The sequence below is a fragment of the Styela clava genome, chromosome 11, assembly GCF_964204865.1.
Source record: "Styela clava chromosome 11, kaStyClav1.hap1.2, whole genome shotgun sequence".
Taxonomy (NCBI): Eukaryota; Metazoa; Chordata; class Ascidiacea; order Stolidobranchia; family Styelidae; genus Styela; species Styela clava.
Window position 1 is genome coordinate 10900646 of NC_135260.1, and position 13887 is coordinate 10914532.

Sequence of the window (13887 nt, forward strand, 5' to 3'; positions counted from 1 at the left end):
ACCTCATTATTCGTCGGAAGAAATTTCATCCACTTCTTCCTTTTAGTGTTCAGCTTTTTAGTGACTTCAACCACCTCATTATTCGTCGGAAGAAATTTTATCCACTTCTTCCTTTTAGTGTTCAGCTTTTTAGTGACTTCAACCACCTCATTATTCGTCGGAAAAAATTTCATCCACCTATTCTTTTTAGTGTTCAGCTTTTTAGTGACTTCAACCACCTCATTATTCGTCGGAAGAAATTTCATCCACTTCTTCCTTTTAGTGTTCAGCTTTTTAGTGACTTCAACCACCTCATTATTCGTCGGAAGAAATTTCATCCACTTCTTCCTTTTAGTGTTCAGCTTTTTAGTGACTTTAACCACCTCATTATTCGTCGGAAGAAATTTCATCCACTTCTTCCTTTTAGTGTTCAGCTTTTTAGTGACTTCAACCACCTCATTATTCGTCGGAAGAAATTTCATCCACTTCTTCCTTTTAGTGTTCAGCTTTTTAGTGACTTCAACCACATCATTATTCGTCGGAAGAAATTTCATCCACTTCTTCCTTTTAGTGTTCAGGTTTTTAGTGACTTCAACCACCTCATTATTCGTCGGAAAAAATTTCATCCACTTCTTCCTTTTAGTGTTCAGCTTTTTAGTGACTTCAACCACCTCATTATTCGTCGGAAGAAATTTCATCCACTTCTTCCTTTTAGTGTTCAGCTTTTTAGTGACTTCAACCACCTCATTATTCGTCGGAAGAAATTTCATCCACTTCTTCCTTTTAGTGTTCAGCTTTTTAGTGACTTCAACCACCTCATTATTCGTCGGAAGAAATTTCATCCACTTCTTCTTTTTAGTGTTCAGCTTTTTAGTGACTTCAACCACCTCATTATTCGTCGGAAGAAATTTCATCCACTTCTTCCTTTTAGTGTTCAGCTTTTTAGTGACTTCAACCACCTCATTATTCGTCGGAAGAAATTTCATCCACTTCTTCTTTTTAGTGTTCAGCTTTTTAGTGACTTCAACCACCTCATTATTCGTCGGAAGAAATTTCATCCACTTCTTCCTTTTAGTGTTCAGCTTTTTAGTGACTTCAACCACCTCATTATTCGTCGGAAGAAATTTCATCCACTTCTTCCTTTTAGTGTTCAGCTTTTTAGTGACTTCAGCCACCTAACTACCCGTCGGAAGAAATTTCATCCACTTCTTTCTTTTAGTGTTCAGCCTTTTAGTGTTTTTTAATTTTTCACCTTTGGGAACACTTCAACTTCCGTTTTCCCTCCACTTCATCCGTTTCTTCCTTCAGCCTTTTAGTGTTGTCCGCCTTCCTATGCCCTCTAGCAGCAGTAGATCATTTTAGTTGGACACGAAATGGACCTAAATATCGTTTTTTTATGGTTGTACTTTGATAAATGAAAAAAAAAACTATGTTTTGGGGACACGAAATGACAAATGGATAGTTTTATTATAAAGTTGTTGTTAGAATATTTCTTATTGTTGTTATTGCTGTTGTAAAACCCGTTTTTCTTTTTAACTACGCCTGCAGGACTACATTAATTAACAAGTAAACGTTTACCGGCTATGCACAATGTTTTCCGTGCGTTCACGCATGTCTAGAGATAAAAAAAAATTATCATATATGTGGCATCATTTTACAATGTCTGTGATTTTTTGAGCCATGGTATATCTGTTATCATTTAAATCTCAATTTAATTTAAGGGAGGCTACCTTATCAAACGATGACCTTCGGTATCGTTGTTGGACACGTTTAGTGGACACAACGATCGTTTTTGGACACGTAGTGGACATAACGATCGTTCCAATATTATGTTGTTCTTGTTCTTGTTGTTATTTGACACAGAATAACACACCTATTGAAAATATTAAAAAACCGCTTTTGTCTTCGAATACTGGACCAATTGCTTTGAAATTTTTAGTGGTTGAAGATAAGATTTTTCCCCAGAAGGCTATTACTTTTATTCATTTTAATTATTTCTGTTAGTTCTGTGAGATTTGTTTTTGTTTGCTATGACGTCATTAAACGTTCTGAGGGTATCGCACGCCATTTTGTGTCCTACTGTACTGCTTCGCTTGGTGTGAATATATTTGTAGACTGTGATCTGACGGTGCGGTACACCGTACTGTAATGCGAACAGACGTGTTCATATATTTGGGCGTAGCTCTCTTGTGTTGTTATGTTGTTCTTGTTGTTCTTTGACACTTTTTGGAAATTTAGTGGAAATATTAAATAAACGCTTTTCCATTTGATTACTGGACCAATTGCTTTGAAATTTTTAGTGGTTAAAGTCAAAGATGAAATTTTACTTCAGAAAGCTATTACTTTTATTTATTTCAGATATTTCTGTTAGCTCGGTGAGATTTGTTTTGTTTGCTATGACGTCACTGAACGTCCTGCGGGTATCGCACGCCATTTCATGTCCGACTGTAGGCTTACTGCTTCGCTTGGTGCGAATATCTTTGTAGACTGTGATCTGACGGTACGGTAAACCGTACTGTACTGCGAACAGACGTGTCCATATATTTGGGCGTAGCTCTCTTGTTAAATGAAATAATCCCTTATATTATTCCAAATTTTCCATGATAATGGGTTGTTAAGTTCTTCAATGTTTTCCAAATCATAAATGTATAAATCGTTTTTCTCTCTTTAAATATTTTTGGTGTTACAAATAATGTCCAAGCAGCCTAATACATAGGATGTTGAGTTTAAATTTTTTCATAATAATGGATTTTCAAAATTTTTTTCTCTACATTCAAGCCCCTAGCAGATTTCCACTGATGTATTTACCAAAACTAAAAAATATAATAACTCAACAATGATTAAGTGATCTAACCGGGCCCCTATCTATAACACTGCAATGTTAAATTCGGGTTCAATTTATTTAATCATTTTATAGCCAAATCAGAAAATATTCTGCAAAATAACTGGCTAACTCTAAACAAGCAGCATTTTTATACATCGTTTAAATACATTAACTATGAATCTCAATAGTAAATTTGAGGGGAGCTGACTCTGATGACCTAATGGTTGTATCGCTCATCCCATTCAATACCGAACATTGTGTATAACCGAACATAATGTATTGTGTATTCCTATATAACATCCTGAGTTCAGGCTGTGCGCCATCTTGGTGTTTTGGATGACGGAACAATAAATCTCTCTCAATTGCTTTGAGATTTTCAGTGGTTAGAGATTGCTGTTGTCGCTATATTTTATTTATTTCAAATATTTCTGTGAGCTTCAATGTGATTTGTTTTCACTATAGATTTTTGTATGACGACGTCTTCCGCGTTCGCGTTTTGGCGCTCAGTCGATAGACAACGGTTCCGATAATGTAAAAGATTTCATATCCGTACTACTTTGTTTTGGCTTCCGCGTCCATATTTTTTAAGCATTGCTCCTTTGTTGGACACGCTATGGATCGTTTTGTTATTACATTGTTGTTGGTATTCTTCTTGTTGGACACGTCAGTAGACATAACGATCGTTTTGCATGTTATGCTGCAACTCTTCTTCTTCTTTGACACAAAATTTTAACGATATTAAAAAACCGCTTTTCTCTTTGATTACTGGACCAATTGATTTAGAATTTTTAAAGATTAAAGATCGATTTTTTCGCCAGATGAGTATTACTTTTATTTGTTTCAAAAATCTCTGTGAACTTTAAGAGATTAGTTTTTTATGTATCAGAACAAAAAATAGCGGCATCTTGTGACGTGTCCATATATTTGAACATAGCTCTCTTGTTCGTATCTTTTATCTTCTTCTTGGAAAAAAATCGGTATTTTTAATATTTTATCAATTTATAGTGTCAGCATGTCATTAGGATGTTCCTCATCTTCGCAGATTAGGGGGTGGTAAAGATCTTGCAATTTTGGAATTCTGGGTTTGGATAATTTCTTTTTTTCATTTTCGAAATATGCAATGTTTTTTCCTCATCATATGCAATCACTGCCGAAATGAATTTCTAATACTTCGTGTGCTCTTGACCACTTCTTTTATTCTCAATCTGCGGGACTTGACTACTTTTTACAAAAAAGTAACGTTCATTTCCAAATAGGAAGTCGTATCATTGATAGTTATATGATAAATAATTTCTAGTTAGATTCGCGAGATAGATTTATAGATAAATAAAAAACACATTTTCATTGTTGGTTTCAATTGAATATTATAAATTGCGAATAATCAGTTATATTTGATACCGAACACGATTCAATTAGGCCAAAATTCCGTATTACCATTCAATAATCTACAATAATTCAGTGGTAGTGGATTACGAACTCCAGGATCTAGATAACGTCTGATTTTCGACGTCCCTGCCAAGACCGGGCGGATAGCCTCGATGTAGTTGATGCAAAAACCTTTGCAATCAGTTGGTAATCAATTCGAGAGGATCGAACGTATTTTCTAACTCCACTTTGAACATATTAATCGGAAACATTCTGAATGAATCTATTAGGCCAGTACCAAAGATAAAGCTTTTTGAAAAAAAAAAAAATTTATTTGACAGTGGCTGGTGGTTCGGTATTGCAACTAAGCTAAAGGTCCTCGAAAGACATAATAGCAATTAAATTATATGATTTACAACCAATTTATAAAAGCACAACACACGAGCGCAGCCAGCCCCAAATTTTGGGGTGGCCATTTTTTTTGTATAATGACTTAATACGACGCTCACTCGTGCCTTTTGCTCCAAACAAAGCCAGGTACCCTGACATCTAACAATATCATAAAAAATCGCTGTACAGACGTACTTCGCTGTCGAAGTTATCCGAGGCATACAACAGAGCATTTTAATCTATCTCGTTTGGTTCATTTGGTGAAATGATAATGATAACAAGCCAGGAAACGTCCGATTTTTGGTGAATCGTTCAAGAATAGAGCAAAATGTTATTGGAAAAATCCTCTGAATTTATGTTTCTCTGCAAATGCCGCAACATGGAATTAAAAAACAAATTTTGAAAATTTGGGAGGGGGCATGGTCCCCACCCCATAGCTACGCCGGACACAACTCAAAACTGACGAATACCACGCAAAACCACGTAAACAAGGCAATGTTTACAAACATGCTCAAAAATCTGTCTGAGTTCAAGCGTCTTAGAGGCTGCACAAATTGCAATTGTTGCGTCATTGTTGACTTATTGCAGATGGGTCATTGTTACGAAAAAAACAAGGAAATTGATGTTCGGGGAAACATTCATACCCGGAACTCGCACGAAAGGCACGGAAAACTTATATTATTGTATTACGTAAGTAGCAATTGAAAAAATGATAATCTGATACAATATATCACATATAGCCTACTTTATATGAAAATATAAACGATGAAATCATCAGCTTAGCTTGCCAAATACTCGCCGTACAACAACGAACTTGTTGATTTTGATAACGAGCGTTCAGATAAACACCAATGTTTCTGTGTTACAACGAAAAGCGATTCAATTTAACGAAATAAAAAGCGTAAAAAATGTATGAATCATTTTATTGTACAACGCAATGGAATAAAATACCGCAAATCCTAGCATTTGTTAGTTTTAAAAATGTAATTGAATATGGGGTAAGGATTTAGTTTATTTATACTATATTCATTTTCATACAAGAAAAAATAATGCTATCAATTGGGTTTCTACAAGACTAACTACTTCTCCCTTTGTTACGTTTCGTCTACCCAAGGTCAGACTTTCTCAGATATACATGGTTCAACTATGTAGTTGAACTATCTATGTCTGATCTGATCTTGGTCAGTTGAAACGTTACAGGAATATATTAGTGTTGGACCTTCAGGAGCATGCGCACCAGATGGCGCACAACTTGAATAGGGTTCAGGTTATGCGATATCTTGGTGAGCATACTTCAGGAGCACCCTAGTGTTAGTGTGCAGCAAGACTATTGAATTACTTAAGAAGATAAAATAACATCCATTTATTGAAATTATGAAGAAGATAAATATTACAAAAAATTACATTTTACAACAATTCAGCATATCCTTTAGTTTTTATATAACTTTTCGATATAATTTTTAGCTGTGAAAAGAATTAAGAAAGCTAGCTTATTAACGGAATGTGACAGATAAACGAGCACATATGTTCTATTCATTGAATGTGACAAACAAATTTGCAAGGTGTTATATTTCCACAAACACAAATTTATGCTAAGAGTATTGAAGTTGAGAGGATAGATATCAAATTTTTCATATTGACAACTGGATTATTACAGTAATTCTTTGGTTCGAATAACTGTCTTCAAACGAAACATATTACGGACAGAATTTACTCTTTATTTCAGATTTGTCGAACTGAAATTTATATCTATATCGTTGATAATGCGCACAAAATGAAGTTTTTCTCACATAGAATAATCGATAGAAACTTTACAGCTGTGTTTGAAGGCAGATTCGTGCACGGGTGGTATTGCATGTGTGGCATTTAGTAAATATATATATATATATCTAATACTTTATGGCTGAGTATTTGTTCATCCATGATTGGTTATAAGCATTTAAAAGAAGAAATAAAACACTGCTATCGCGATAAGAACAACTAAAACTGACACAATAATTTTCATTTCAAATTTCATCTGATGGAAGACAGGACTTTCATTCAATAGATCTTGGAGCACAGATGCGTTCTTGTTTTTGTGGGGGAAATCTTCTTCTGGGATTGGCTTTCCCAAGAACTTGCACAGAGGTTCCCATCCTTGGCTTAATTTAAATTCAAGTATTTGATCTTTTGGAGCTCTCTGTAACAAATAACAACGTTGATTATTTACATTACAGGTCCGTAGAATCAAAACCGGGCAGATTTTGTTAATGTTAGAGTCAAGAACGACTTCGCATTTTCAAACTTCTTTGAATCATTGTCAAAATATTGCAGTAATAGGAACAATGTTCAATTATAAACTATTTTCTTAAGTATATATATTGAAACCGTAGTTGAAATTTTCCCCAACTAAGAGTAGATTGCTGGATTTTTAATAAGCCGATGTCAGATGCAAGTATTTTTAAATTTACATAATTTAACAAATAAATATAACGAGTGCTTGAACTTAGCTGAGATACATATTCCCCATCAAATGCTTCATACTCACACCACGTCTGTTTCAATTTTCAGATTAAATTTGACAAGAAAACTGGGAAAGACTAATGGAATATTTACCGCTAAGACGCCGGTGTTGTGATCCCTATATCTTTTCTTTGCAACGGTTGGACTTATTCCTCGGAACGCATGATAAAATCTTTGCGGTGGTGCACAAAAAGCAACACGACCTAGAAAAGAATTGGACCGCGAATTAGTTACACATTATAAACATACTTGACAAACCGCGAACTCCTGAGATGGCATTAAAATGTTTCGCTGTGTAATCGATATGTTCGTCATGTTTAAATGAAAACTAAGGATATCATTTCCACAAAATTACAATTCCAAAGATAGCTTATTTTACTTTCATGACTGCACCGGGGGTGGGAGTTACCCATCTTTATATGGATTAAAGTTTTCTGTACTAATCACGCCTGTTCATCTTAAACAGTGTATGATTCCTATATCGGACGATTCCTATATCGATCGGACATATATTTATACTTTCATGAAATCCTACCCAAAGAAGGGTAAAAACCATTTTTGAAGTTGAATTTCAAGTCACTGTATTTCAATTTGTTTTTGTCAAAACGACCAAATCCCGGCCCACCTACGGAGCTGTAACTGACAACTGCAAAGTCTAACCTTTTAAACTGACTTACAGTTACAGATAAGCCATTGACATTCTTAATTATGATGAATCGGTAAATCGCCTGCCGAAAACTCGCCAAACGCAAAATTGTGCTAATAAAGCAAATCATGGAAAAGAAGAAAAATATAATCCCGTATAAATGAATATTTGTTTGATATTTATTTGTTTGATATCTAACTTAGACACGTTTTTTATTTTTATCGCCTCCTTATATTGTAAATGTTCGCATGTGAATGAAGCGCTTTAACTAGGGTTGCCAACCGTCCTTTATTTCAAAAGACAATCCTTTAAGCTTTTCGGTCCTTGTCCTTTTCAGCATTTAGAAAAGATGCTAATTGTCCTTTATTCTTTCCAACGTCGTTTTGCCTGATAGTTATAGTACTGTCTGACAACCCTAGCTTTAGCTTTGCAAACATACTGCTTTTAGGCCAACGACGACAACAATGTGTAGCGAAAAAGTATGGCTATAGGCTATTATTACATAATAAAGGTATGATAAAAATGCAATTATGATATGACGTTGAAGTACAATAAAATTTCACGGTGTTTTATGACAAAGATATTATGAACATATATTATTAGACCCTATACACTAACACATATGCTTGATAAAAAAGATTGCCCTATTAGGCTATACTGTGCATGCGTCAGCGGAATATTCAGCTGCATTGTGTTACAATGATAACCATAAGTTGCGTCATAAAGGTCGTTGTAATACGTTTGAAATTTCCGGAATACAGCGGCTCCGTCTCATTTTTGCATTTTATTATTCAACATTTCAAACAAATAGCCAATCAGAAATGCGCCATGTAACAATGTATGTATGTATCAATGGATGGCGTCTCAAGAAGTTCACCGTATTATTGTCATCGCAATGGGAATTGTCAATTACCGATAACAGGTACAGATACCGCATGCTTACTGGCGTCGATCATTCGTTCCCTGGTCGCGTATATATTATGATAGCGCAAGTTGGTAATCGCATACCATGCATGGTGTACTGAACTTAGCGAACGATACATCCAAAATAAGGTACTCCCGTTTACTGACAGGTAAGTTAGGGTTAGGCCATAATTTTATTCCAATTTTCCTTATTTTAGTTTTATTACGAGTTCGGGGGCTGGCCAAGTGACTCCCGCACTATTTGTATCTGAAATTATGACCTAGCCCTACTCTGGTAGCTGTTACACATACTACGTTCCGCTGTTCACCATCTTGGTTCACATACTTCGGGAGTACCAAAAATAAAGGAAAAGAAAACATGAATAGATGTGGATATATATTTTCAATCGATATTTAAATGGTCTCAGCATAGTTGGCCTTTAGACTGACATAATTACGTATTATATAATGCGCATATGTATTTCAATGTTCTGACGAGCTTTATCTCGTGAGCTTACCGACATGATGTGTATAGTTGAAGATTGAATATGCAGTAGGCGATAGAAATGCAAGTGCAGTCATTAAATAGTTATCTGCAATGCTTTTTGCCTGTTTTTCCCAACTTTTGATCCACTCTTCTTCGCTATTCTTCTTCATAAATATCATCTGAAATATTAGTGTATTGATGACTTAGGTCCTTAGGATTAGGTTAGGGAGGATTATGAGATTATCAAATTCATTTTGGGGCGTCGCTCAGGCTTTGACCGCGTATGCACTACCACTGAAAAATTGAAATTTGAAAGAGGAATGTGGCATTATTGAGTTATCATAAACGTCCCATATCAAATATTTTGAAGATCTTTTTTGATTTTTTTTTGCGAATTGTATAAAGTAGTTTGTAACTTTGTAGCAAAAATTTAAAAAATAGGAAAGTTTGATTACAGACTCGGAAAGTGAGTGCGCTCAAACACTTAATTAGAATTGTCTTCGAAACGTTTAATAAGCCTCGGCGATACACAACGAAGGTATTCTATTAGATTGAACCCTTCTCCACGCGACTGTTATTGATCGACGACCTTCGTTTTCAACGCACATTCGTCAAATTCTACGAAATGTTTACTGACAACCCATCATCAAAGCGTAGCCAGAATAAGCGTGGCCGTAAATCCGCACAGGCAACTAACTTCGCAAATTTTAATACTCATATTTGGCCAATAATAATGCGATGTATAATACGCTTCGTTCTCGTGCAATTTGGCAGATATTGATGTTTACCTGTGGCCACAATAAACCAGGTTAGGTAAATATGCCAATTAAATATACGTCAACTGACTTCGTGATTTGTTGTATGTTGAAAAGCTAGTATTTACTACCAAGGACAATTTCATGTTATTTGATAATATTCTGAGAAATTCTGACCGCATTATAAGAATGCGCGAGTGGTACCAAATTCTCTTGATAGCTTAGTCGGGGTGTGGCAGTAAAAACACGCTGAGTAGTGAGGGCATGGGAGCTTTTTAAGACTTACCAGTCAAGTACTTTCCCATTAGTAATACATAAAATTGCACTACAAATACGAGAATTTGAAAAGTTACCCTTAATTCATATTTTATATCACAATGACATATAAGTGTATTAGAATTCTATATTTAAGCACGTAGACATTTAAGTAAGTCGTCTTATTCTCAAATCCCATTTCGCACATTCCAACAGCAAAACTATGAGCAGTATAGCGTTCTGTTGCACCTTACTCGCTTCGATGGAGCGCGAAAAGGCGATTCACAATGGTCAGTCGTGACCATCGAGACGATTGAAAGACGAGTAGATTTACTAATATTAGGTAGATGCGATAATAATTTCAGTACTGATTGTTTGCCACAAATTAGTCATTGAAATATATATTAATCTAAATGTCATTTTGTACAATAATTCTTGTGCCAACTCGAACACTAGTTTATAGTGATATTATATGCCAATCGACTTGCGGATCTTCAACTAAGCTTTATCAAATAGACTTTTTAACGAAAGTCGAAGATGTAATGTGTAGTAAACAGTCAAAATTAAATGTTAAATAATTCATTTCTAATTTAAGGAAAATTAAATTTTATCCACGTAAAATGCAAGCTTCAACAATATGTTTATTTAGTCTGTGGCAACATCCCAAATAAATGTTTATATGGTATAAGTGTTTATGGTTATATATACTGGAGAAACCATGTTAGCTTTGAATTGAAAGAGATACGGAAGTTGTGAAGTATAACTAAAAATAGTTTTTCCTGTTGATTTTTCGCTGAAAACTGAACAAATAGACAATGGTCAGCCGATACTTGATCTGAATGCATAATAATCCGATATTGGTCGTGGGAACATTTTTGTGTGCCTCCGGGGCAGATTTCATTTCAAATTATTTTGAGATTTGTGCGGATTGTTTACAATACAAATTATGTTGTTCAGTGTGGTCAGTGTTCGAACGCTAGCAAAATTTGCAAACAGTACGTAAACACCAATAATATCTGTCGAACGAATATTTTACTAGGTATAATTCTTCAAACAAATTTGTGAGGCACCACCAAGGGCTACATATTATCATAGCTAAACTGCACTGTTGACTTGATTGATAACAAGAGAGTAATATTTCATAATCTACACGCTGCCAGAAGAACAATAGGTCCTAACCCATTTTTGACCCACCCCAACATAGAAAATTATTTTATGATCTATTTTCTTTGATGCTGTTCACCTTTTTTCAAGTATTACGTTAACCTAGTCTATGCTTAACATAATCATAGATAGTACCGATTTATATTTATAGCTATCCCAGGAAAGTATCGCACAATCAATTCCTACCTTCATGTCTGGAAATGCTTCCAAAATTTCCTCCCAGAATATATTTGCAGGAATGTCCATACTAACGTCAACATCTTTGTACATTCGGTAAAAATCTTCTTTTGTGCCGCCTTTTGTGAAGATCTTTATCCAATCATTTCTTAGATAGTAAAAATTATGTTCGTAATCATAAACTTTGTATCCTAGCTTACGAAGAGCCGCATTCATCGACTTGGTACCAGTCTTTGAATGCCCAACGACTAAAACCTTCATTGTGAAATCCGAACGATGTTTCACGCCACAGTTGTCGACACAAATTAAATCGAATGCTGCTGAAATCGCTCTCGCTTTGCTTTTTACTTTCCTCGGACATTCTTCTCTCGCAGCGATGCGTTGCGTCATAATAGTTGCTTCAAAAGGCTCATATTGTGGTTGGTACCGAATCAGCAAAGCCCTATAAAAATTAAAGTCTCCCCAAACCTGACGCTATTGACAATAAACGAGACGAATTAGTATATATATATTAAATCAAGTTTACACCAATGAAAAATGGATCTTTTGTACAGAGCCGTGAAAATTGAAAAAAAAATGGTAATCATCCAGTTAGTTAGGGTGAAGAATACAGATTGCGCTGGAAATTCAATTTTTGGATTTTGGGAGTGTTTTTCTCAAGTCACATTATTTTTGCATTAGTGCCGGGGGCTTTCTACAAAAGATCCAGAAAAATTACGTCGAAATCTATTTCAGACTTTTGCAGAAAGTAGTTTCCACAATCGTATAGTACTATAGTGTGTGAACAAAATTTCTGCGAGATTGTTGTTTTCAGAAACGAGCTTTTGGGAGAATGTAATTTTTTAGGAATGTCGGTAATAAAACCAGACCTTCGGCCGTTTTCTCCAGGCTTGCTTACTCAGCAGCACCATTGACTAATCCCCGGGTGTCTATTGTGACGTAACAATTGATATCTTAACAGCCGCCAGAATACGTTTTTCTTATACAGGACCTTAGGCATGGTGGCTCGTTTTACTAGATGTCGGTAATAAAACCAGACCTTCGGCCGTTTTCTCCAGGCTTGCTTACTCAGCAGCACCATTGACTAATCCCCGGGTGTCTATTGTGACGTAACAATTGATATCTTAACAGCCGCCAGAATACTTTTTTCTTATACAGGTTTTAGGCATGGTGGCTCGTTTTACTAGATGCGATTAACCGGGCTAAAATCAGCTACCAGTACTGCGTACAGTTACAGTGCTTAATTATTTTTAAACATTATGATGCTTATGATTATGAAACAACTTCGTAATCGCGAACTCGCAAGAAGATCAAGAATTATGTACTGGCAAATTATAGGAATTTTTTTTCTGCTGTCAGGGAAACACAAATCATCACAAGTCTGCGAACACCACACAAAAAGTATTATAATGGTACTGAATACAATTATGATTGAGTCACGGTTCATATCGAAGGACAATGGTTGGTTGTAATCCAGTTTTGGTATAACTTTACGATGAACTAGACCAGCGATTCCTAACCTAGTTCAGGTGGTCACTGAATAAAATAATTTCAAGCAGGAAACGGAACACAAACGGAAAAAATTGAATACCAATATTTAAGGCTTTGGTTTGACCAGTTATAGAAACGGACTGGAGTCTACCACGTCAGGGCCAAACACTTTCACCACCATGGCATCTCATTTGTTGATGGCAAGCATTTTCATTCGACGAAAAACTCTTTTAGGCCGCGAGACGAGGCCGTTTATCTTTCAGTTTCGTAGCGCACATAGGGAGACTACTTGAAAATAATTTTAAAATGTTCCTCAGAAATTTAGTAACAAATAATACCTTGTTCCCATTTTCAAAAGTTGCACTTTTTATGAAAAAGACGCTTTTACTACAAGAAATATGTGCTACCATCTGTCCTATATTCTCTGCGTTTCCGGCAACATTGGCCAATGATCGCAGACTTGTACATGACGTAACAATTAAAATTTAATCAGCTGTTGGCGATCGGATGAATTTTAGTTTCTACTGCCCGCTCTTGCGTTGAGTTGGGTATAGCCTTTCCATCGTCTTTTTTAGTTATTATTAGTTAGGTTATGCAAAGTATATATAAGTAAGTTATTAAATACTTGTAGATCCTTACCATGAATAGCAATTTTAGTTGAGCACTAGCTCATATAACGTTGTTAAATAGGTACGGTGTGTCACGGTAACACAAAAAAAGATGTTGCTACTGTGGTTGTACGACAATTCCACAATATAAACTTAACACAGCATAAACAGAGGACACAACAAAACACAACCGACCTCAAGCCCGACGGCCGGAGAAAAGAGAGCGAAAGACACAGTTTTTCTCTCACGTGTAGTGAGTGGTCGGAACCCAAATCCGACAAAACAACATTAAACAAGGGTCAACACAATTGTGACGACCCTTGTTTTATCTGTTAAATGAT

The 13887-nt window shown here is 35.6% G+C and overlaps 1 protein-coding gene across 1 annotated transcript; it reads right to left on the reverse strand.

Annotated features, from left to right (window-relative positions):
* Positions 1-5465: 5465 nt before the first annotated feature.
* LOC120347434 (uncharacterized) lies at positions 5466-11852 on the reverse strand. Its single transcript, XM_039417399.2, has 4 exons — positions 11457-11852; positions 9128-9275; positions 7154-7263; positions 5466-6737 (listed from the first exon to the last, which is right to left on the reverse strand). Exons 1-4 carry the CDS (start codon positions 11835-11837, stop codon positions 6498-6500), a joined length of 879 nt encoding a protein of 292 aa, XP_039273333.2. The 5' UTR covers positions 11838-11852; the 3' UTR covers positions 5466-6497.
* Positions 11853-13887: the final 2035 nt, after the last annotated feature.